The sequence below is a fragment of the Bacillus rossius genome, chromosome 3 (genome assembly GCF_032445375.1).
Source record: "Bacillus rossius redtenbacheri isolate Brsri chromosome 3, Brsri_v3, whole genome shotgun sequence".
Lineage (NCBI taxonomy): Eukaryota > Metazoa > Arthropoda > Insecta > Phasmatodea > Bacillidae > Bacillus > Bacillus rossius.
This window is the reverse complement of record NC_086332.1, coordinates 3,458,043-3,484,769: the sequence shown is the minus strand read 5'-3', so window position 1 is coordinate 3,484,769 and position 26,727 is coordinate 3,458,043. Positions and strand designations below refer to the sequence as shown.

Below are 26,727 nucleotides of genomic sequence, written 5' to 3'. Positions count from 1 at the left end.
GAAGACAAAGAGTGAGAGTGGGTGAGGAAAGCTCCGAGGAGGGGGAAGTGACGTCGGGGGTGCCACAGGGGAGTGTGCTGGGGCCTCTGTTGTTCACAATTATGATAAACGATCTGGGGGAGGGCATGAAAGCCAGATGGAGGCTATTTGCAGATGACTGTGTAGTGTATGAGGTTGTGGGGGAAGGGGGATGTTTAACAGAGGACTTGATAAGGTTGGAGCAATGGACGGAGAAAAATGGAATGTCCTTGAATGTTGGTAAGACAAAAGTTGTCAGATTTACAAAGAGGAGGAAAGTCACACGAAATGTATATTACTGGAAGGGGCAGGAGATAAGAGAGGCAGCAGGATATAAGTACCTGGGGGTGACACTGAAAAATGACCTAGGATGGGCGGAGCACATAGAGGGGGTGGTCAGGAGGGGAAGGCAGGCGCTGGGGTTGCTTGGTAGGACCCTGCAGGGAGCTGGGAGGAGGACAAAGGAGAAGGCATACTCCACATTGGTCAGGCCAATGTTGGAGTATGCGGCGGCGGTCTGGGACCCCTACCTGGTGACTGAGGTGAAGGAGCTGGAAGGGGTGCAGCGCAGAGCGGCTAGGTGGGTGATGGGAATGTGGAGAAGGAGGGAGGGGCAGGATGGGAAACTGCATAGCCCAACGGAAATGATTAAGGAGTTGGGGTGGGAAACGTTACAGAGGAGAAGAAGAGTGGAAAGGTTGGTCAGGATGTTCAAGGTGCTGAAGGGGGAAGGGGGATGGGGGCAATTGGGAAGCAAAGTACATAGAGGGGAGTACAGAGGACGAAGAGACCACAGATGTAAGCTCCAGAGGGTGTGGAGGCGGACAGAGAGAGGGCGGAACACCTTCCTGGTGAGGACGGGGAGGGAGTGGAATGGGCTGGGGGAGGAAATGGTGGAGGTCAGGGATGGGAGGGAGCTGAGGAGAAAGCTGATGGAGGGGGGGGGAGAGGGGAGTGAGGGGGAGTTCTTGCCACCGGGTGAAAGCCCAATTGCAGGTTAAGTAATAATAGGTATAGCTGTTGCATGGCTGTACTCGGGAAAGGAAAAAATGGCGGCGGCCGTGTCAAATCACAAGTATTATTATAATGTATAAAACATTGTGGACGGTTGATTTGGTTAGGATAGGTACATTAAAGATACTGTGAAATCATGTAAACTGTTTCCTAGCTCTGGATAGCTACATATTAAAAAGTTATTTGCTAAGCAACCATAAAATGATTTTACAGTATTTTTAATGTCGCTATACTTACCTAATATAACCAACCATCCACAATGTTTTTAAGTATTTATAATGTATCTAACCCATCCTAATCGACCGCAAAATTTAATGCCATACCGGTTTATACAATGAAATATAACGGGGAAAAAAAGCGAGTATGAACTTCGGGGAACTTCGGGTAACTTCGGGTGTGGCTCTCTCGTCTGCGAAATGAAGGCTTCCCAAAATACATTTTTCTAGTTATTGAACAGTAGGTCGTGTGCACAAGTTTTGACCTCGAGATAAGATCGTACGCAAAGTAGGTACATTTGCTCGAAGTGATGTGGTAGTCCTGGTTGGTTTTGTTGAGGTTTCGAAGTTGTCTGCCTTGTGCTTGTAAAGTGATGGCTGAAGGAATGGTTTGTGCTGTGTGTGCTGTTGTGAGCTAAAAACTACTGGAAGTGTGATTTTCCGAAATACCGATTTGAATCAAAATGACTTCGAAATAACTTAAGTGCCAATTACTGATGATGCAGTCTATTGTCTGGACTGGAAGGCTTATATCGCGCGCGCTCTGGAATGGTTTATCGAACTACTCCACCTGTACTGACCCGGGTGTAAATCGAAGGCAAGAAACACGACTAGTGTCTGCCGTGTGTGGTTTTCCTAAAGAACTTGCAAATGCTAGACTTAAGAAAGGACAGTTTGGTGACGATGCGTGGTTTACGGCGAAGTACAAGTCTGCAGAAGTCCTTGGTAAGTTGACTATTCAATATTTGGTAACCTATAGTGATGTCATCCCGAGGAAAAATCTTCCGCATTTGGCTGGTGTAGAACGATTTGATAGTGCGATTCCGTTATGGATTCGTCGATCTATTTACTACTTTTTAACCTCTACTGTATATAATTGAGTTAATTTATGTATTATTTTAAAGTACTTTGGTTCTATTTAATCCCAGATCATGTACCAATATGATCTTAAGTTATCCCTAATGCTACACTTAACATTCCGTCTGCATTATAGGTAATAAATTTGTTAATATTGATATGGCTTGTAAGGATACTATATTATGATAAATATCTTAATTAACATGTGGCACTAATATTTACTTCAGCCATAAACTACGAGCTGCTTCCACCTGTAATCCCGTATTCTCTGTACCCACCTCTGGGCACCCTAGTTCCGAGCTGTCTGCAACCCCCTACCCCCATTATCACTTCAACATCCTCATCAACCTTTCCACCGGTCCTCTCCCCTGTAATTCTTCCCAGCCCAACTCTTACTTCTGACGAACTATGCACTTAACCCTCTTGCGCTTCCCTTCTCCACGTACCTATCACCCACCTCGCTGCTCCAGCTCCCTTACCTCAGTCACTAGCGGGGGTCCCGTACTCCATCACTGGCCTGACCAACGTGGAGTGTGCCTTCTGTCTAGCAGCCCCAGCGCCCTTCTACCCTTACTTACCACCCCCTGAGCCTGTTTGGCCCATCCCAGGATCCCAGGTTAATTTGCAGAGTCACCTCCAGGTACTTATACCCTTCTGCCTCATTTATCTCCTGCCCTTTCCTGCTATATACCTCTTTACCTTCATCTTCCTTGGGAATCTAACCATCTTTGTCATTCAAAGAAATCACTTCTCCTCTTTCCTTATCAGATCCCTCTGCAGATGTACCTTGTCCCCCACTACGTTATACACCATGCAGTTGCCTTCTTCCCATTCTATTTCCTACATAATTCATCATTATTGTGAATAGTAGGGACACCATGACAAGCACTCCTGATGTCACCATTCCCTTTACAGACCTTTCCTCTCCCACCCTCATCATCTGTCTTCTGTCCCTAAGGAATTCTCCTACCTAACTTACCACAGTGTCATCTTTTACCAGCATCTCTACTTACTCCATTGGGGCACTGTATTGAAAGCCTTCTCAAAATATAGCATCTATTTGCATCCTTCCCATCTACCGTTTCCACCAGGTCTTCCAGCTACCACACCAACTGTGTTTTACACTAGAACACCACCTGAAACCATGCTGTTATTCATCCACTTACCATAAATCATCCATTTCCCCTGTTGCATACCTGTCCACCTACCTCTCCATTACTTTCTCTACACTGGACATCAGACTGACTGGACCTGGACTGTAATTTGCCTGATTTTCCTTAACCTTTCCTCCTTTGTAAATCTCTACCATTACCGTTTCCTTCTTTGGCAACTTTTCCTCCCCCAAGGATTGCTTGAATATCAGCGTTAGGTAACTGCATGTATCTCTACCCCCGAACTTGAGGTGGCTGTTCCATGTCCTGTCCGGCCCAGTTGTCTTCCTCCCATGCATTTCCTAACCTCCTTTGGTTTGTCTTCCATCCGTATCTCAAGCCCCCTACTTGCCACGTCTTTGCTCCCTTACCACCTTCCCATACGAATACAGACAGGTACTGCTCCTTTAGAAAATTTCCCCTAACTTTCGAGTAACATTTTATGTACTACAGCCCTACCTATTCTAATATAGAACACAATACCTTAAATATATTCCATACTCTAATGTAGCATAATTTGTGCTAAACAAGCATATGAGTATTTCCCGCTCAAAACGCTTCATTCCTGTGCTATGGTGTACTTATAAAACATTTTTTTATGTACCCCACTGAGCACTCGTGGCCTGTAACAAAACAGATACTGAGTAAAAAGTGAATTACATGCAGAGACAATCTTAAAGAATGAATTGTTAAGGTATTGAGTAAAATAGATTCAAAAAACAGACAAAAACTTTTAGGAGAAGAATGAAAGCAGTGATCATGTAAAAAGGAAATGCCATCAAGTACTGAATTGCTGTGTTCAACTGCGATTGTTTTTGTTATTTTGGTGAACAAATACTTAAGCATCGTCCATTTCTGCATGGGTTTATTTTGGTTTTTATTTTGTTTCTAGAGCTGTTTACTTGAGAGTTTTTTTAATACCTAGTAATGTATTTACGTCTTTTAAACCAGATAATGTGTATCTATCAAAAGGCACTTCTTTGAGTATTAAAATTAATCAAAATTAATCAGTATTCTTTTCATTGTCAATGGTCAGTGGAAGAATACTTTTTCCGACCAACTGTACACTTACTAACATTAATTTATTAGTCATTAAAAATATACAATAGTTTTTTACGGTAGATCAAAGTGGTTTCAAGTGGAAAATACTATGGGGGTAGCTAAGACATTTTAATGACTTTAAAGGAGTGTATTATGGTATGCAGTATGGAAATATATTTAATTTGGTAACATCTAGTAAACTAGCATTTCAACCATTGTATAGTTAGACTATATTTTTCATACCAAAATGAAATTTTTTCACGGTAATAGAGTAAGCTATAAATACAACCATTACAGAGAAGTTATGATACAGAAAAAATGCAGTGAAATAAAAGATAATTAATGGTTGGGTTTGTACTTAAGTAGGGTAATTGCATAATACACTAGAATGGTTGGGATTCTATTTTACACTATGATGCCAATTTAAACATATTCTGGTGTCATATTATATACTAGAATAGTTTGGATTAAAGTGTACTTTACAATACCTGAAACTAAAAAAACAACAATATAAAATAGGTATATAAAAAGTGAAAAAATTATGAATATGCTACATGTAATCAAAATATACTAGAGTGGTTGGAGTTCTAGTTTGCATTACTATATATATATATATATATATATATATATATATTCATATTCCTGTTGTATACTATAATAGGTAAGATTATAGAATACTTTGTATACTATACATGGGTATGTATGGGTATACTTTTTTACAATACCAAAAATTTAATATCTATACTAATATTATAAAGCTGAAGAGTTTGTTTGTTTGAATGCTCTAATCTCAGGAACCAGTGGTCCGATTTGAAAAATTCTTTCAGTGTTGGATAGTACATTTATCGAGGAAGGCTATAGGCTATATTATATTATCAATAACATTACTAAAAGTCCAATTTTGAATCAAATGCGTTGGAGGGGGTTAGATACAACATGCAGTACACGTAAAAAGTGTGTGTTGACAATGCCGCAGGCACTAGAAGTTTATTTCCTATTGCCTATTAACATTGTTGCCACGCACTAGATGCCTTATCATTCTTAATTTTCCCATACAAGTAAAAAACACCGGTGTGATATTAACAACGAAGCAATCAGTACCCTCATAAGAGTTCAATTAGTATTTAAATACTTTTTATCACTTTAAATCGCAAACCAAAACTATTGTTTTTTTTCCTCTCTCTGTGTTTAATTTTTTTCTTTTACTAGAATTTTTTTTATTATTTTAAATTAATTTTCATTTTTCGGACCATCAATAATTTTCCTTTCCCATTACAATTCTGACAAGGACTTGTGTGTGTGTGTATGTATACACACACACACACACATATATATATATATATATATATATATATATATATATAAAGCGAAATACCACTCACTGACTCACTCATCACGAGATCTCTAAAACTATACACACGATTGACTTGAAATTTAGCATAGTTACTCATTTTGTGATGTAGACGCTCACTAAGAACGGATTCTGCGGAAATCCAATCCCAAGGGGAGTTTCGGGGGCGTAATATATCAAAATTTCCAGTTTTTGGTAGGAAATCACCATGGCAATTCATGCCTTCTGCGTCTCCATGGCAACGGGCATCGCGCGGCAGTGACATACCCACAAGGAGGGGCATGTATAATGAGCAGCGCAAAAGTGATCTGCCTGTAGACTGCCGTAGCGAAGTACAGGTACATCAGTTGTACGTTGCGTGCACGAGTCGGAAAACCATCAGTGCTATTCATTTTCTCTCCGTACATTATACAGCATTGTAATAAATTTTCACTGAATTTTTTTTTATTTACCATTACTGTAAATGGGAGATGTGGCTTAATTTTTTTCCATTAGTATAGCAGTGCGAAGCCGGGTCGGGCAGCTAGTCTTTAATAAATGGATGTTGTGAAAACCAAGGGTATATTTCCTAGTTTAGCAACTGTTCCTGGGGGGGGGGGGGGAGGGGGGGAATGTTGAAAATAGTGTTTTCAAGTACCATACTCATTCCTTTATTTTCTCTCAAAATTGTTTTCAATTGCCTACCGGATTCTGAGAAACCTGCAAACAGGGAGGGGTTAAAGTCAAGGGAAATTGTGGGATAAAAGCTACTAAATTTGAGAAAATTATTTAAATAACTGTAAAAATAAACGCCATGGCAGCGAATGTAATGATTGTACATCAATATTATCACATTTTCAACTTGCTGAAACATGCAGTCTTCCCAGATTTCTAGTCCTAAACTGGGAAATGGACTAAGCAGAGATGGGTACAGAGGGGGAGAAGAGTACACGATTGGGAGAGCAGAGCATATGGAAGAACAGAGGGAGGTAAAGATGGGCAGGAGTGGCGCTGCGAGAACCAGGAGACAGCTTGAAGGTGTGAGAGCGTAAGTAAGGGGAAGGACTCCTTTCCGACGGGTGGAAGCCTAATTGCAGGTGAAGATCAGATGTAAATATTATATAAAACCAAAGAGATATATACAACTGCAATACACAAATTAATATGTTTTTCTTTCAAAGATCAATTCAAAATAAAATGATTATTTATTGTATTATGTTAAAATGCATTAGTTTACCATTTTCTACAATGGCTACGAGTATCCAGGAGATTTTTGGGTAGAACAATTTTATGACTTAGAAATTGTTTTTTAATTTCACTCCACAAATTGTTAATGTTTATAATACTTTATGAATGCAGAAACACACTAAAAAAACTGGGCAAGGGAATCCAAGCAATGTTTGAAAGGAACTGACGTGAGCTGTCTAAGGAACCAATCATATATTTGTGTGATGGAATCATAGGTATCCATACTAACCTAGCCAAAATAGTCACAGTCGCACACATTTTCTGTGAGTATTGGTTGTGCATGTCTAGTAGGTAATAGTGAAGTTGAGATACTTCAGTAAAAATATGAATTCATAGGCCAGTTGCAAAAATTGGGGTGTCAGGTGCTGCTAAATTTTGCTTACACATTTTTAAATTCCTTGTTCATCCTTTGAGCTAAATAGGGTAAGCCTTTAAGTAAAATGTGAATCGGTGACTATTTAGTTTTATTTAATCTGTTAAAAATTTCCCTAATTTATTTTTTATTGGGGGGAGTCCACTAATGTATCAAACTAACATTGCCATGATATTAAAACAAGTTTGGCTGCAAAAAAAATTAAATAAAAATTATCTAGTGGGGTAATTTGAATGTATGGCTCCTAACCTAATTTTGATTCATGTTACACTGGAAGTATTGTTGTTCAAACAACTAAAAACTTTATGTAAAACATAAATTTTACTGTTTGGTGGGGAGGGGGAGAAAATTAGATTGGGAATCATTTGGTTACTAATATTTAACATCTCATTTACCCCATCTTACCTTATTCTCCAGGTAAACGAGTGTGTGCTAGCTACTTTTGCACACCGGCTAGTAGGATATTATGTATTGTATGCTTCTAATATAAAAAATTATATATAATTTAGAAAATTAACTTTTCATTTATTTTTAATACAGTGAAAGCAAAACCCTCAGTCGGATGTTAATTACATGCAATTTTTTTTAAATTTCGAAACATCTCACTTTAAAACAAGAAATGGCATCACCATTGTAGTGTATCAGTGTATGTCAGTAAACTTAAATAAATAAAAAAAAAACAAGATTTAAATCTTCATTTGATAAAATATAAGTAACAGTATCACAACATGCTCTAAATGATGAAAGAAGCAATTTTTTTTGACGGACGTCTAATAACTCGATGAACGCCGGTTACACGCACGCAAAGTGTCCCGTTACGCACATTGTCCCGTTACGCTCATTGTACGCTTGCGCCGCATCTATCTCTTCCACTCGATTGGAACCACCATCGATTTGACTTTTTCGAGGCACATTAAACTTGAAACACTCCCATTCGTTTCCTACTTTTCCTATCATCGTCCTATCCTTAACAAAATAACACAGATTAGAAGAAGTTAAAATAGCAAACATGTATAAAAGTTATAGTTAAAATAATCTCTTCGTTAAAGTAATAAACATATTTGAATTAATGAGTGCAAATAAAAGTAAATTTATCAATTAAATTGTAGATTTCATTTCACTCCTTCTTTATATGCATACAAAATATTGATAATTCAATAAAAATGATTTAATTTTATTCATAAAAGTATGCAATCATTTCATCAATGTTTTGGTATGACGTTGTCACGTTAAACTATCGTCCGTAAACCGACTTTACACACAACCAATTTTTTTCAGTTAATTTTCTTCCCTGAAGGAAAGCCGAAGCAGTTTGCCAACTGGGCGGGCTAAAATTAAAACTGCCCACTCGTGATAGCCAGCAGAAGAATGATGCGGGTGTGCTGTAGAAGGCGCTGTTTATAATTGAAATGCTGTGTCCCCAGGTCTGTGTGCTACAGGTGTGTGCCGTGTTTGTGTTGGCTGCTTGCCTTTGCCGCCTAACAGTTCACAGCAGGGCTGCATTCAACAAACCGTTAGAGTTACAATTTCTGGCTGGTATTGAAGAACTATTTTACAGCTGTGTGTTCAGTTTTTAAGTAGCGAGGTGGCGATAATTGTTGCAAGTGTGACCCAAATTATAGCCCAACTCACTATTAACAAATAATTACGCTATTTTCCAAATTACTATATTCTGAAGGACGTATCGCTTTGAGAATTGACCGGTACCACTCTCACCGCAGATTAGGCCCCCATATATACCGGCCGGCGTTGCCCGTGGAAAGTTATCGCAGCCTCCTGAAGTGTGACGAAGTTGCGAGAACAGTGGCGACCTGTTACGCCACTTCGCGCTACGGTGCTCTGGTGACCCGCAGAACCTTCCAGAAAGACAGAGACGCCCTGGACAAGGCCGCCAATGGGATGTCCGTGTAGCGCCCGCTCAAGGAATCCCGCAGGCTGATAAATGCAGTATCGCTGTTTTTGTGTTTATTTTCCGTCTCCATTCACCTCGCTGTCGGCGAGACTTGGAAGTTTTGTGTTTCATATTTTTTTCCCTGAAATTTTCTATGACAAACCGTGCAAAACTTCAATGGCGTATGTACAAAAAACTGCACTAAAATGAAATTGTCTGTGAAGTCCTTTATGGTTCGCTCACCGGACGACGGAACAGTCTATCCTCGCCAGTATACTCTCCCATTGTAAGTTAATATTGTAATTCCCATAACTTAAAACGTCCTACGTAGTTATGCTATAATTTACTCCTCGGTTATTCTAGCTTTGGTCGACCTTTACCGTTATTGCCCTTAATTTTGCCTTAATTACAGCAGCGCATGAGGATGACCGCATGATGCTTCTGTCTTCTCGTCGTGTCTACTAGTTGCTGTTGTTCGTGGTATTCCTGCAGTTTCAGCAATCTTTCCGTATGTAGTGGGATAATGCTTTTGCTTTCAATAACAGTTCGTTCTCGTGACTAACCCATTCTACCGTGCAGACATTCAAGTTAACACAGAATAGTGCACCCGATACGTTTCGTCCTCGATTCTACTCATGTGATTCAACACAGTCAACTAAGTGGTTGAATATTATTGTGTTACTGTGTCCGACAAAATTCTACGAACACATGTCTTAATTAGTTCCATTCCACGACAATAAAATGTATTTTGCAGTTTGACTGACCACTCTTATTAAACGTAGAGTAGAGGTGGTGATGTAATATTGTTATTGGTTCTAGTCCCAGCCAAGTTCGTGGGCGATTTGCTGTATATTGGAACGCAGCTGAACGTCTCAAAATACGCCGAACCAGTCATACGTACGTTTCGCCACAAACTACGGCCTTCGAATATAGTTCCGGTTTTTGATTTTTTGACGTGACAACGTCTAATAAATCGATGAACGCCGGCTGCACGAACGAAAAAGTGTCTCGTTACGCTGTGTCCCGTTACGCACATTGTACGCTTGCGCCGTATCTATCTCTCTTCCACTCGATTGAACAACCATCGATTTGACTTTTCCGAGGCACATTAAACTTGAAACACTCCCATTCGTTTCCTACATTTCCTATCATCGTCCTATCCTTAACAGAATAACACAAATGGGAAGAAGTTAAATAGCAAACATGTATAAAAGTTATAGTTAAAATAATCTCTTCGTTTAAGTAATAAACATATTTGAATTAATGAGTGCAAATAAAAGTAAATTTATCAATTAAATTGTAGATTTCATTTCACTCCTTCTTTGTATGCATACAAAATAGTGATAATTCAATAAAAATGATTCAATTTTATTCATAAAAGTATGCAATCATTTAATCAATGTTTTGTTATCTCGTCATGTTAAACTATCGTCCGTAAACCGACTTTACAGACAACTTTTTTTTTTCGTTATCCTTTTTATGTCAATGTAAGTGGGAGTAAAGTTTCTCGTGATGGACGCCTCGAGGGTAAACTGTAGTTTTCACACGTGCTGGGTCGGCGAGGAGGAGGCTGGAGCAAGCCGCACGTGTGTGAACCTGCCCGCGCTGATCCGACTTCGCCCTTTGCCCGGTCTTGTGTTGGCGGTTGCGTCACCCTCGCGTCCTCGCGTCACCACCAACGTCACGCATCTGAAGCGCGGGAAACGGGAAGCCTTCTTTTCACAGACGACAGTGCCAAACGCCCGATCGTGCGTCTTCGGTTTTTTTTGTTCATTGTTAATAAATATGGCGGTGTTGAAAGGATACTAATGGACAATTAGGTTAGGTTAGCTACATTATAAATATTTTAAAACATTGTGGACGGTTTATTTGGTTAGGATAGCTACATTAAAGATACGGAAAAAAATATGAACTTCGTGTTTTGGCTCTCTCGTCTGTGAAAAGAAGGCTCCCCGTCAGCAGTTGGACCTCTCTGCAGTCTAGTTGAAGTGTAATGACAACTGCCTTGAAGATTGTTCAAACCTCTGTGAATAAATTATTGAATGAACTTTAGTTCTTCCTTCTTTCAACGTCTAGAGCATGAAAAAGGGGCCAACAATACCTCCCATGCGAACTCATTTTAAGGCGACAGCGACTAAAACCGTGAGTTCAAAGCACACATACGGTGTGCAAATCTTCTGAGAGAGAAAAAAAACGCTATTTAAAAACTGTTCAATACATCCTAGTGGTGTAATATAAGAATACCTTAAGGGCGGTGATTGTTCTTTTCAGAACTTCTATTTTTAAACTGTATTTTTAGAAGAGTGAAAATGGGTAAAACTCAGATTTTCAGAGCAAATTTAAGCTATGAAACACCTCATAGAGCTTTTCAGTTTGCAGTGGAGGAAACAGTTTGGGATATTGCTAGGTTTTTTTTGTGGCAAATATTCAAAGATTCGCCTGCAAGAAGTGTATTTGTACAGAATAATTATTAAAAAAAATCTAAGTTGTTTCCATTAAAGTTAAACTAGGCGGGTGGAGGATGTTGTTTCAGAACGGGCTATTGCTATTTGGCCACAAGTTACAGCATTTGTCGACTCTTAAAAAGGTAAACCTAAATCTTCTCCGTGTACCAAATCTTTTCAGACTGTTCCCAAATTGTCTTTCTTTTCATTTATTGGAAGTCAGATACAATTATACCTCAAGTGCTACCAGACTGATTCACCCGTGATTCCTTTCCAAGCTTCTGACACAATACAATTGTTGTCTGGACTAATGTCATTATTCATGAAGAAGGATGTTTTGTATAAGGCAAACAATGATGTAGATTTGTATGCACTTGAGCCCAATAACAAGGATAACACAATGTTTATGAAAAGTATTGAAACTGGTTTTGCAACAAGAAAACAACTGAATATTTGTTTTACACAAAAAGAAAGTCACATACAAGGATGTTTTAGTGTTCAAATCTGAATGTCTAAAGTTAATGAAAGTATTGGTTAAGAGAATTCAAGATAAAAATCCATTGAAATATCCTGTAGTAAGATTTTCCAGTTGTTTTGACCCTAGAACTCTACTATGCAATGAAACTGAAACAATTGAAACATTTAAAAAGTTGCTTCAGCAGATTGAAAATAGAAAACTGATCAGTACAGGTGTGTGTGATGCAGCTTTACTACAGTTCAAGTTTCCTCAGAGAAGTGTCACCAGATCCTTCACAGTTTACAAACTTTGATAGAAATACTCAAAAGTTATTATTATTTTTTTGTAAATATTTCCTGGACAACAAACAGTATGCAGATTTGTGGAAAGTAGTTAAACTTATTTTGACTCATGGGCAAGCATCTGTAGAACGTGTTTTCTCTGTCAACAGAGAATTGCTTGTGGAAAGTTAAACAGGAAACAACTCTAGTAACAATGAGGGTTGTGTCCGATGAATTTAAAGATAAAGCAGTAAGTGATGTTATGTTCAGTAAAGATCTGTTGGTAAATGCTGGATCATCCAGAATGCACTATCAGCACTTCTTGGCTGAACAAAAGAAACAAACATCTAGAGCGGAAAGTAGTAGAAAGAGGTCACAACTGTTAAAAACTGTCCAAGAATTGAAGAAGACGAAGCTTCAGATTGAGAAATCAATTGAATCAATGAACAAAGAAGCCGATTCAATGGCATTATTTGCTGAGAAAAGAAATGATTTCACTTTTCTAAAGTCCAAGGCATACAGGAATAAATCATGTGAATCGGCAGCCGAAGTTGCAAAGTTAAGTGAAGAGATTGAAAAACTGTTAACGAAAGGTAATAGTTGTTTTGTTATATTTTAGAATGATGGGAAAAAAAATTGGAAAACCGCATTTTTACTCGTGTTTCTCTTTGTATTGAGTGCTTGCCATTTTATCGATTACAACATAGTATCAAAAAACAATTGTTATGTTTGAAAATCTGTGAAATGCCTTTTTTTTTTTTTTTCAATTTGGTATGAACTCTGTCTCAGTTGTTTTTGATACATATGAGACGCTAAGCCGGCTTGAGATATAGTTAATTGTTGATTCTAAATATTCAAAAATCTTCTATTATATATTTTAACTCTCAAATAAATAGATTAAATAATATTGAAGTGACTATTGGCAATAATATTCTTAATACTGTAAAAACAGCAAAATTACTGGGACTGAATCTTGATGAGAATCTAAATTGGACTAATCATATATCTTTTCTGTGTCGTAGACTTAGTTCTCTTTGTTTTGCCATAAAAACTATTAATACTGTAACTTCACATAAAGCAGTAATGGCTATGTATTATGCAAACATATATTCAATAATGAGATATGGTGTTATTTTTTGGGGAAATTCCTTAAATTGGCTAAAGATATTTAAGCTTCAAAAACGGGTTATTAGAATTATTTATAATCTTAGTAAGACAGATTCTTGTAGGCCTATTTTCCTGAATAACAAACTCTTAACATTTCCAGCCATTTATATATATTCGGTTGTCATTTATGTAATTCAAAATATTAAGTATGTAAAGAATAATGAAATACATAATCACTTTACCAGATCCATTTATAAGAATCATATTCCTTTTCATTCAACAAAAAAATACGAATTGAACCCTTTTTACATGGGCCTTAAACTAATAAATGTTCTACCGATATCCCTGTTAAATACAGCATCCCAATCACATACCATATTTAAACGACATCTCAAAGATTACCTACTACGAATAGCTCCATACTCTGTTAATGAATTCCTCAGTGCATCTACATAAATTGCTGCATTGTTTTTTTTATTATCATTTTTTATTGTATCATATATTATTGTGTTATAATGTATTTTTTTATATTGTTTTGTTAGTGTATTATGATGTTGTATTTTATTTATAATGTTATTGACAAAACCTGGACATATGTACTGTCAAATATAGGACGCTAATAAATGAAAAATGAAATGAAAAATGACATAATTATTGTTAATGAATTTTGACGATATTGATTTTTACTCGTTTTTGTGGCGTTTGGAAATCATGTTTTAAATCTGGGCAGCAACACCTGTGCTTAACATACAGTACTAAGATAAACGAAAGAAAGAAAATAAACTGTACGTTGCAACAACACAAAAATAATAGTTTTTTTTTGTCATCTACATTGCGCATTTTGGCGCACGTGTTTCAAGCCCCCTCCCACCTTCTCTACTCATTCGTAAACTATTACTAGTGACCTGCAAAATTCGCGGTTTCGATGGCCTTCAGGATAGACTGCACATACCCCTGTAAACTCGGGCAAATAACTCAAGTTCATTGGCTGCCGACTTGCAAGTCGTCTCGGCTGGTTTGTCAGTGATTCGATCCTTCTTTGGTTGAGGGTTTATAACTGGTTGAGATTCGTCCAGATGAACAGTAAGCCAATAGCAAAATTATCTAAGAGGTGCATGTGTTGGAATTCTAGCCTATCACCGAAAGTATACGCGAATTTTTCCGGTCTCTAACTGTTAGTAGTCCAATCCTGGAGTTCGTTGTTTCTCCCCCTCCCGGGTCCAGATGTGCGGGTAGCACGTCCTCGCGTGTGATCGACCGGCCAGTCCCATTTGACGTGGTCCGGCCAAGTGGGTCCGGCGCGAACCAGATACGCCGCGCGCGCGAGTGTTCTGACGTCACGCGTCACCGCATCCTCGCTGTGCAGCGGGGAGCCTTCTTTTCACAGACCAGAGAGTCAAACTCCCGGTCGTGCATCTCCGGTTTTTTTTTTGACGTGGAAACGTCTAATAAATCGATGAACGCCGGCTGCACGCACGTTTAAGGATGACTCATTGTCCCGTTACGCTCATTGAACGCTTGCGCCTCATCTATCTCTCTTCCACTCGATTGGAACAACCATCGATTTGACTTTTTCGAGGCACATTAGACTTGAAACACTCCCATTATTTTCCTACTTTTCCTATCATCGTCCTATCCTTAAGATTGGAAGAAGTTAAATAGCAAACATGTATAAAAGTTATAGTTAAAATAATCTCTTCGTTAAAGTAATAAACATATTTGAATTAATGAGTGCAAATAAAAGTAAATTTATCAATTAAATAGTAGATTTCATTTCACTCCTTCTTTGTATCCATACAAAATAGTGATAATTCAATAAAAATGATTCAATTTTATTCATAAAAGTATGCAATCATTTCATTAATGTTTTGTTATGACGTCACGTTAAACTATCGTCCGTATACCGACTTTACAGACAACCAATTTTTTATTTTATTTTAAACAGTAACATTGTTTAAAGTTTAATTTATACCAGTTGATTGTATATCAAAATGCATGACTTTTAGCATTCACTTTATTCACTGCTTGTCAGTGGACGAATACCGACGAATACGTCAGACTGTACGTATGTCCCCTTCCAAAGGAGACGTTCATAAAATTCTCACCTTTATGTAAATACAAAAATTTTTTGGCGATTACTTTAATGCCCACTATTATTTCTGTATGAATTAAGTTCATTTATAAACTACCTCCAGTAGTGCTGTGTGGGGTCGCACCACAACGCCGAACGTCAATAACTCCGAAAACCACAACGCCGACAGCTAGAAAACTGCTGTGTACCACAACGCCGAAAAATGTCATTGCAGGACTGCCACAAAGGTTAGGTTAGGTAAGGTTAGCACACAAATTCATTCAGTTGTTTTTCAAATGCTCCTTCCCCCCCCCCCCCTCCTGCCCCGCAGCAACCTTTTTCGGCGTTGTGGTAACGACCCGTGCTGTGTAACAGGGAAGTATCTAGTTTCTCGGTCGACCCACAGATGGCAGCACTAGACCGACAGCCACGTGGCACTAGTCACGCGCTAGGTCCCGTGTGGCCGCGCGGTATTTCCGTCCCGTCAAGAGGCAGCGCTTGGCACCGCCGCCCCCTGCGTCTCTGCCCAGCGACTGTCGTGGAAACCAGTGGCGATCAGCGGCGGGGCTTTCCTGACACGGCAAGCCTTCATTTCACAGACGAGAGAGCCACACCGTTCATGCTCGCTTCCCCCCCCCCCCCCCCCCCGGTCCTATCTCATTGTATAAACCGGTGTGGCATTAAATTTTGCGGTCGATTAGGATAGGTTAGCTACATTATGAATACTTTAAAACATTGTGGATGGTTGGTTATATTAGGTAAGTATAGCTACATTAAAAATACTGTAGAATCATTTTATGGTTGCTTAACAAATAACTTATAAATATGTAGCTATCCAGCGTTAGGAAACCGTTACGGCTGACGCGTGACACGTCACAGCTGAGAACAGCACCGCAGATCGAGGCTAGCCCGTGGTAGCCACTGCTACTGTTCGTTGACCAAGGCTCCGTCGTGGCCGATGGGAAGCCTAGGATGTACCTCAAGTTCTGTCCCTGCCCGAACACGCCCGAATATTCACCTTCGGCCAACCTCGGGTTTATTTACATATACACTTATATTTCTCTGTTTATTTTAATGTAGCTATACTAACCTAACTAACCGTCCATAGTGTTTTTAAAGTGTTTTAATGTAGCTAACCTAACCGACCACTTTTAATATTTGAATTAATTTTTTCCTGCTCAAAAATGAAACAAATCACGAGGTTGGCCGAAGGTGAATATTCGGGCGTGTTCGGGCAGCGACAGAACTTGATGTACATCTTAGGCTTCCCGTGGGCCGATGGTGGTTCTGCACAGTACACCATGTGGTGCCCTGGTCGCAGCCCCCCGGTCTGGAGACGGTAGACCCACTTCTGGCCCTCTCGCTACCAGCGCTTACCAGCAACAGCATATTAGTTGTCTGAACATGTGGTTGCAATCACAAGTAAAAAAACTTTTAAAAAATGAGTTCCTTTCTTCGTTATAAAAACAGCCAGTACATTTTGTATGAAATTAAATTAAAAAAAACTCTCGATTTAAGTACATACAACATTGTGCTGTGGACAAAAAAAAACTATTGTTAGTTCTTTCTCCAAATGTGGGAAACCTATAATGGTATGTGTTGAGGAAAGTTATTTCATGGCTCCTCCCCACCACAACTCGCAGATAGGTTGGCTCACCGCTGAACGTCGCCGGTGTGTTCCTTCCCAGGGCAACCAGTGTAGCCACGCGTGCCAGCAAGCTGCCTCCTCTTCTCAAGACACTAGTACCCAGTTTGTTTTACATTTCATACCTTTATCATTGTTTAGCCTATTTGTGTTATAATCACGTAATTTAAAATTTTACTTTTTATTTTATGTTCAGTGCATCTTTTTTTTTATCTTTCCTCCCTCGTCTTTGTTACACGTGGTAATAATGAAACACACCAAACTATAAAATAAGAATTTTTTTAATTTATAGTCATTGTAGTTTAAACAACATGATCTTCCATTAGGTATGTGAAACTTGTTATAAATATGAATAAAATGACAAAATAAGGTATATACTGTATTTAATAATCCAAACCTAAGCTTGAGAGACCTTAATTTATATTTTACATACTGTATTCTGCATGTAGCAGACCTATTAGGAAACAGGCTTTATTTTTACCTGAATAATATCATTGAGCTTTGTATTGATGTTCTACATGACCTGCAAACTACACCCTTCACTTAAATTCCCACTTACCTCGCAAAACAGTTGTTATGCTTAATGGCTGACATAACCTTATAATTTCCCATACTGGCTTACATTTATAGTTTTTCCACTCTTCACGTCTTGATTTTCCTGTGCCGTTCCAATTCTACCCTTCATCTTTTAGGATGTGTCCACTGCCACAGTTGCTAATCCTACGGCTACTATGCGTGCAGAGGGCTCATGATGGAGTGAAAGAATGAGTTATAGAGCTGTTCAGAAAAAAATAGGTTGTCTGTAAAGTCAGTTTACGGACGATAGTTTAACGTGACGTCATAACAAAACATTGATGAAATGATTGCATACTTTTATGAATAAAATTGAATCATTTTTATTGAATTATCACTATTTTGTATGGATACAAAGGAAGAGTGAAATGAAATCTACAATTTAATTGATAAATTTACTTTTATTTGCACTCATTAATTCAAATATGTTTATTACTTTAGCTAAAAGATTATTTTAACTATAACTTTTATACATGTTTGCTATTTAACTTCTCCCAATCTGTGTTATTCTTTTAAGGATAGGACGATGATAGGAAAAGTAGGAAACGAATGGCAGTGGTTCAAGTTTAATTTGCCTCCAAAAAGTCAAAACGATGGTTGTTCCAATCGAGTGGAAGAGAGATAGATGCGGCACAAGCGTACAATGAGCGTAAAGGACACAACGCAACGGGACACCTTTTTCGTGCGTGCAGCCGGCGTTCATAGATTTATTAGACGACACGTCAAAATATGCGTAAGATTTGGTGTGTTGTTTGATGTACTATCATTCAGTGTTAAAAGTGAGAGTGTTGACTGGTGGGTGGCTGGTTCCAGGAGTGGCGGACGGCGTGGGCGGCTGGCGGCACTACGGCATCGACCCCGGCCAGTTCTCGAACTTCCTGATGCGCACCTGCGAGAGGCTGGTCAGCTGTGGCCGCTTCACCCCCACCGAGCCCGCCAGCCTGCTGGCCGGGAGCTACCGGGAGCTGCTGGAGAGCAAGCAGTCCATCCTGGGTCAGTGTGTGTTACATCCTTGCACGGTCAGTAGCGATCAAACCACTGCCGCTTCACCCCCACCGAGCCCGCCAGCCTGCTGGCCGGGAGCTACCGGGAGCTGCTGGAGAGCAAGCAGTCCATCCTGGGTCAGTGTGTGTTACATCCTTGCATGGTCAGTAGCGATCAAACCACGGCTGCTTCACCCCCACCGAGCCCGCCAGCCTGCTGGCCGGGAGCTACCGGGAGCTGCTGGAGAGCAAGCAGTCCATCCTGGGTCAGTGTGTGTTACATCCTTGCACGGTCAGTAGCAATCAAACCACTGCCGCTTCACCCTTACCGAGCCCGCCAGCCTGCTGGCCGGGAGCTACCGGGAGCTGCTGGAGAGCAAGCAGTCCATCCTGGGTCAGTGTGTGTTACATCCTTGCACGGTCAGTAGCGATCAAACCACGGCCGCTTCACCCCCACCGAGCCCGCCAGCCTGCTGGCCGGGAGCTACCGGGAGCTGCTGGAGAGCAAGCAGTCCATCCTGGGTCAGTGTGTGTTACATCCTTGCACGGTCAGTAGCGATCAAACCACGGCCGCTTCACCCCCACCGAGCCCGCCAGCCTGCTGGCCGGGAGCTACCGGGAGCTGCTGGAGAGCAAGCAGTCCATCCTGGGTCAGTGTGTGTTACATCCTTGCATGGTCAGTAGCGATCAAACCACTGCCGCTTCACCCCCACCGAGCCCGCCAGCCTGCTGGCCGGGAGCTACCGGGAGCTGCTGGAGAGCAAGCAGTCCATCCTGGGTCAGTGTGTGTTACATCCTTGCACGGTCAGTAGCGATCAAACCACGGCCGCTTCACCCCCACCGAGCCCGCCAGCCTGCTGGCCGGGAGCTACCGGGAGCTGCTGGAGAGCAAGCAGTCCATCCTGGGTCAGTGTGTGTTACATCCTTGCATGGTCAGTAGCGATCAAACCACGGCCGCTTCACCCCCACCGAGCCCGCCAGCCTGCTGGCCGGGAGCTACCGGGAGCTGCTGGAGAGCAAGCAGTCCATCCTGGGTCAGTGTGTGTTACATCCTTGCACGGTCAGTAGCGATCAAACCACGGCTGCTTCACCCCCACTGAGCCCGCCAGCCTGCTGGCCGGGAGCTACCGGGAGCTGCTGGAGAGCAAGCAGTCCATCCTGGGTCAGTGTGTGTTACATCCTTGCACGGTCAGTAGCGATCAAACCACGGCCGCTTCACCCCCACCGAGCCCGCCAGCCTGCTGGCCGGGAGCTACCGGGAGCTGCTGGAGAGCAAGCAGTCCATCCTGGGTCAGTGTGTGTTACATCCTTGCACGGTCAGTAGCGACCAAACCACGGCCGCTTCACCCCCACAGAGCCCGCCAGCCTGCTGGCCGGGAGCTACCGGGAGCTGCTGGAGAGCAAGCAGTCCATCCTGGGTCAGTGTGTGTTACATCCTTGCACGGTCAGTAGCGATCAAACCACGGCTGCTTCACCCCCACCGAGCCCGCCAGCCTGCTGGCCGGGAGCTACCGGGAGCTGCTGGAGAGCAAGCAGTCCATCCTGGGTCAGTGTGTGTTACATCCTTGCACGGTCAGTAGCGATCAAACCACGGCTGCTTCACCCCCACCGAGCCCGCCAGCCTGCTGGCCGGGAGCTACCGGGAGCTGCTGGAGAGCAAGCAGTCCATCCTGGGTCAGTGTGTGTTACATCCTTGCACGGTCAGTAGCGACCAAACCACGGCCGCTTCACCCTTACCACCCACTTATGGCTGCATTCTCAAGCAAGCATATGACTACTGGCAGGATCAACCAGGGAGCTGCGAGCTGAAATAATTTTTACCTTATTTTATTGATATCTCTATTTTGTGGTATTCTAAGTGAATTCTCGGCATTAAAGATTCACGTGAATATTTGTTATGGCGAATGCTATAAATGCATTATTACTTATTACTGGGTCCAGAGCAGCTGTTGATCTGGCCTCGAGAGAGTTACGTCAAGTTGCTGGTTGGCCAGGGCCGGCGCGTCCATACAGGCGAACTAGGCAACCGCCTAGGGCGCCAAGCAGCTGGGGGTGGCGCAGCACGACACATAACATCTGATGTAATATGTTTTTTTAACGATTATTGAAACTAGATGAAAATGGATCTTTGAACAGTTTGGAATGTTTATGTTGATATAGGTAATTATTTAAAGTCCACGGTGACCTGTTTATGATTTGTAATAGTAAGTAAGAAAGTAAAAAAAAACACAAGCCTGCTTACATTTGATTGCTGACATAATCTTAGGCTTACGTGATGTATTTTGAGGCTAGGTATATTTTTTTTGGGGGTGTCCGGCGGGGATGGGGAGGGGGGGCATTAAGTTTTTTCGCCTAGGGCGCCAATTGACCTTGCACCGGCCCTGTGGTTGGCGTAGTGCCGGAGACCTGACCGGGGGGGCGTGTGTATCGTTGCAGGGAGCAGCACGGCGTGCGTGGTGGTGGTGAACGCGGAGACGCGCACGGCGTACACGGCCAACATCGGCGACAGTGGGTTCGTGGTGCTGCGCCGGGGCCGTGTGGTGCATCGGTCGCAGGAGCAGCAGCACTACTTCAACACGCCCTTCCAGCTGTCGCTGCCGCCGCCGGCCCACAGCGGGCTGGTGCTCAGCGACAGGTGCCGTCTCTCGCTTCTGCGCAGTGTGCACCATGTGACCGCCCCGTTGCTTTCCTCCAGCAACACCGCGGTCAACAATCTGTCCTCACACTCTTGCCCCAAGGAGGGTGGCACGATCCCACCGCACGCGACAGTACATAATATAGTTCCCCTTTTCATTCCGCAAGTGTGAGATGCTTTAAAACCAAACTATGTAGGAGCAGGATTCAAATTCTTCAATTCTCTTATGGCTGTTACTGAGTAGCATGATTCCAACTAACTCCTAAGAACATTAAACTATAACTCTATAGTTTTTACATTTACATTTAGTTCACTTGATTAGCAAAACAAAATATTAAACTTAATATTAAATGAAAGGTCCTTGAGTGTCTATAGTTCCTGTGTGCGCACTTTTACGGTATTATGCATGAACTCGTTTGCTGTCTGTCTCGAGCAATCACGGCCTAAGTGAGTAATGTTGCACCTCTCATAAAAAGCATCCAGAAAAATGATGTCCAGTTCAAAAACTAGTAAGACACGGGCCCGCCCTTCGCCTGTTCTGGCAACAAGGTGTATTTGCACGATGACGTGGCGGAGTGACGCCAGCCCTCGTCGGCCCATGTTGCTGTCGTCGTCGCTGGCTCGCAAGTCCCGTCTCACAAGCTCGCGCGCCACAGCTCTGCGCGTCACTCCGCCACGTCATTGTCGTGCATCTTCGATCGTCCTTGGGATTGCTCGGAATACCCAATACCCACTCAACACTTGACGTCCATCTAGCAAACTGTTTCAGTTTCATTTTAGCATCCTAACGACATTACTTTAACAAAATGGCAATGAATATTTTCTAATTAAACACAAAAATAAATACTTCTTCAATGAAAATAAACTCACATAGGCAACAGCTAACTCAACGATGAAGAAAGTTACCGGAACTGGTAACAATGATGTGTTTATTTTCTAACAACGGTTTGTCTGGATTGGTATTTACATGGATATGTTTTTATTAGAGAGAAGATTTTGTTGTTGTTTCTATTTTTTTTTTAGAAATTTTTTTATTAAAAAAAAAGATAGCATATTAATGAACAAATATGTCACTTAAATGTTTCATGATACTAATTTCTCCATATAGTGTTATTTTGGTTAATGGCATAATGCAATTTTATAGTATAATTTGTAATAAGCATATCTTAACTGTTTGGAACAAATAAAATAAATCTGTCGAGTATTTAAGTATGGCTTGACAAACGTACTGACGTCTTAATGCAAAATTAAGTAACTAGTAATAGTTGCAAGATTAAAAGAAAAAGTTAACTTTTTCCAATCTTTTTTACATGTATTTTGCTACAATTTCATGCTAAATAAATTCCTGTCATTGAATTCAATATCTAAAAGATTACTTATTTGTTATTAAAGGTAATATAAGATTAAAATGCTGATTAGTAGGGACACCTGTATTTTTGCTATTTCATTTCGTGCCAAGGTATTTTCACAAAACACTGTAGCTTTTTCTAAGAGTCATGCATGGCAAATTGTGAGGGTGCAGCAGTACTATTGACCACATTCTCATTGGCCCCGTCAAGAGCGGGACAACACCTCTCCCCGACCTCGGCCAATGACCACAGGAGAAAAAGCTACAGTATTTTGTGAAATACCTTGACACGAAATGTATTCGCGAAATGCAGGTGTCCCTAGTGATTAGTTTCGAGATTTCATGTTGCATTTCAGTTTTTTTGTGGTGTATTTGCTTGAATGTCGGTGTTTCGTGGTGTATCGACGGCGCAGTGTTGCCAGCAGCGTGCCGTGTGGCGTTGCAGGCCGGAGAGCGCGGACACGGCCAACTTCCAGGTGGAGCACGGGGACGTGATCCTGCTGGCCACGGACGGGGTGTTCGACAACGTGCCGGACCACGTGCTGATCGCGGAGCTCTCCAAGGTGCAGGGCGAGACGGACCCCGCCAAGCTGCAGGGGGCGGCCAACACCATCGCGCTCATGGCTCGCAGCCTGGCCTTCGACAGCAGCTTCATGTCCCCGTTCGCCCGCAGCGCCCGCGACAACGGCATCGACGCCGTCGGTGAGGCGCTGCCCCCCGGCGGTCTGGGGGAGAGAGAGAGAATGAGAGAGAGAGAGAGAGAAAAGGTTAATTTGAGTGGTTTTTGCGTTTCTCAATTTGTTTGGATTTATTTTCCAGTTTAATATTTAGAGTAATTGGTTGTGTATGAGAAATAACGTGAGTAAAAACCGAAGTGAAAGGTTGGCTAGGTTAGATTAGCTGCATAAGAATACTATTTTTTTTTTCTCTCTCCGAAAAGTTGAATATTTCAATAAAAAGTGTTAACGTAAATTTTTGTAGCCGGGTTAATCCAACCCGCCTTTCGCTTCAGTATTTATTGTCCAATTTCTGGAAAGGTTACTACATGCTGTATTTACCTTTTTCTTTCTCTGCGTGTGTGTTAAGTGATGCAAAAAAAGATTTTTGCGCCCAATCCTAACTCTTGCTATTTATTTTCAATTTTTGTATTTGTGAATAATATGGTATTCATATTCAGTTCAAACTAAAAAAAAAATGACACATGTGCTGTCCTAAGTACTTTGCTAACATACGTGGCTTTTCATCTTGTGTTTTTTCATTGCTTCAGGGTTGTTGGCTGTGGTTGATGATGCATTAAGCTTCTGTGCCAAGGCAAGGGTCTCTGATTCTTATCTTATCATGAGACAGATGTATGAGGGAGTTGTTTTCAACATATATATATGAATATATATATATATGAATATACATATATATATATATATATATATATATATATATATATATATTCATATATATTCATATATAATGTAAAAAAGTCGCAAGGGGAACCAATTTATCTAATTAAATAATTCTTCAAAGTACCGTAATTAAAATTTTGTGATTTTTTAAAATAAAACTAAAGGTATTACCTACTTTGATAATTTACATTAAATTAGTTTAGGACTAACATCACATATTTGTGTCAAGCTTTTAACTCGGCATCTAACTGATAATTTGAAATGAAAATACACAATCTTTCACTTATAAAATGGAAAATTGATGTATCCTGTATCAATTATACCTCTCATTCGGATAACCCGTGTATGAACATTTTCTATCCCTTAGAATGTTTTGACATTCTAAAATTATCAATGCAAAATAAAGTTTGAATAAGTAGGTAATAATTATACCATATTTTAAACGTGAGACTGACAGTAGGCTTAAAACACAGTTTTTAGGAGCTAATTCCCATGTAATCGGGTACAAAATCTGTCCGTTCAAAGATCCCAGTGATCATACTCAAGGCAGAGTAAGGTTAGCTTCTCTTCAAGGTCACCTGATGGTGCTGATAAGCACTGCTGAGATATTGGAACCTGTGGGGGGTGGAAGGTGTGGAGAAGGGGGGTTGCATGACCTGGCTGGTTAACCTAGTACGGCCGAAGACCGCTAGGGGCGTACACTGTCGATACCCAGCGACGGAGCTTGCTACTAAACTTCTGCAAAACCGGCCAGAAAATTTAACCTGGGCTCCCGACTTCTACAAAAAAAAATGTATATTCATTGATATAACTTTGTAAATTCAGTCATTGTTAGTTACTCTTTTAGCCTTTCCGGATGTAGCTCGTGCCATTTTCTTGTTAATTGGGTTTTTTGTTTTTGCAGGAGGAAAGCCAGACGACATCACGGTTCTTCTCGCGACGGTGATGCTGTGAAGTGAAGTACCTCCAAGTATTGTAGTCTAAAGACATTGTGTTGATAGTTTGTCCAGCATGACTCAGCATCTACGCTATTTAATTTTTGTACGAAGTACGGCGCGGCACGCCGTCGGTGGTGCTGGCACGGTGCGCAGCAAGAGGACCGGCTCTGCATCGCCGTCCTCATCTTTCTATTAACCACGGCATATCAGGGCTTGGAGCATGCTAAAGTTTTCAACATTCCACTTGTCTTGCATCCTAGGCAAACATTTGAGAAATCATTTTCGGACATTATTTTTAGCGTACGATTTAACTGTGCCATTGGTAACAGTCGTTACTCCTTAACTGCACCTGGTGTTGCTAAACTGCATCACATTTCATTTAGGTGCAGCGAATGTTGAGCCAAGATATGCCTATGCCTGTGCAGTCACTCAAGTTTAGTTTCGTTGAAGCTTCCGAGGGGACGAGAGAAGCCTGTCGCATCTGGCACTTGACTAGTCGGATGTGAAACAGGGAAGGCCCAGTGTCGTAGCCTTTTATAGACTGATGATTGTGAAGCAGAATGTACAGTGTTGCTGAGCAAATAAAAATTTGTTTGCTTCGCATTGACTTACTGTACTTTTTTATGCTTGCCCTTACTCCTTTTTTTTGGACATGATTAATGCCAGGTGTTGTGTGGTCTAAGAAATTAAGCAAGTTAATGAAAAGGTTTGACGAATTTAGAGTAAATACCTATTTAGAAGTTTCTCAAAGTACTTCAAATTTCAGACATATTAAAGGGGAAATTTTATTAAAAGGGTAAAATTATATGTTTTATAGGATGTATTAAATTTTCTTCAGAGTTCTTTACTGTATTATGTATATAGCTGGAACATCCCAAGAAAAGTTTTTAAAAATTTGGTTCCAAATAAAATGGAAAAAGGTAAGACTATATTAACATAGCCTAATTCAACAAAACTAAAATGTGTAAGTCTCCATTTAAATATAAGGCATGTTTGTATGTCTGATTACAAGCAATTGCCACACATTATCTAAATTAAAAATATTATATGACTTTTGGCATTGTATCCTTAACATTGTTTTGCTGTGAATCAAACATTATGTAGACCTGATGTTTTATTGAGTATATTGTTTTACTTGTTTTGAAATTACAATTTACTTTTTTTTACAGTATCACCAGATTTTGATTTGTGCAAGTGAAACATGATAAAGAATGCAATTTTGTTAATCACATTGTTTTACAGAACAGACTTGGATGATAATTTAAATAAATGTACATGTGGATTATCACTAATGCTATAAATTAATATTTGTGAAATTCCCCCCCCTAACAGGAATGAAAATGGGGTAGGTTTTGTTTTATTATTCACAGTTAGTTTGATTTTTGTTTTGAAACTGGGACTGCTAAGGGGATGAAATTGGGGGAAAAGTTTAATTTTTGAAGTTAATCAAGTATTAGACCAGAGCTTTTTGCTCAATAATGTATCCTTTTGATGTTAAAGATTAAAGTTATGATTGGTAAGAATGTTACATTTTGGCATGTTATGCTGCCTGCGTGAGAGTATTGTGAACACAAAATTTGCATTATATTTGCAAAACATTAGTCAATTAATAAAGGTTTAGTGTAAGAATAATTAGTATATATATTTTTTTAAATTGAAAAGTTTTATATATATTTATATATACCTGCTGTAGGCAAAGTGAATAACTA

At 40.6% G+C, this 26,727-nt stretch overlaps 1 protein-coding gene across 2 annotated transcripts; it reads left to right on the top strand.

The window, feature by feature from the left end:
- Positions 1-1,428: 1,428 nt before the first annotated feature.
- LOC134530107 (protein phosphatase PTC7 homolog) lies at positions 1,429-25,625 on the top strand. Of its 2 annotated transcripts, none has more exons than XM_063364711.1 (5): positions 1,429-1,973; positions 18,531-18,710; positions 21,137-21,335; positions 23,129-23,385; positions 24,985-25,625. In XM_063364711.1, the coding sequence occupies exons 1-5, from the start codon at positions 1,745-1,747 to the stop codon at positions 25,032-25,034; spliced, it is 915 nt and encodes a 304-aa protein (XP_063220781.1). In that variant the 5' UTR covers positions 1,429-1,744; the 3' UTR covers positions 25,035-25,625. The 2 variants fall into 2 exon arrangements, with proteins under 2 accessions (XP_063220781.1, XP_063220780.1); XM_063364710.1 differs by having other exon boundaries at positions 1,548-1,973; positions 23,129-23,450.
- The last annotated feature ends 1,102 nt before the right edge of the window (positions 25,626-26,727 follow it).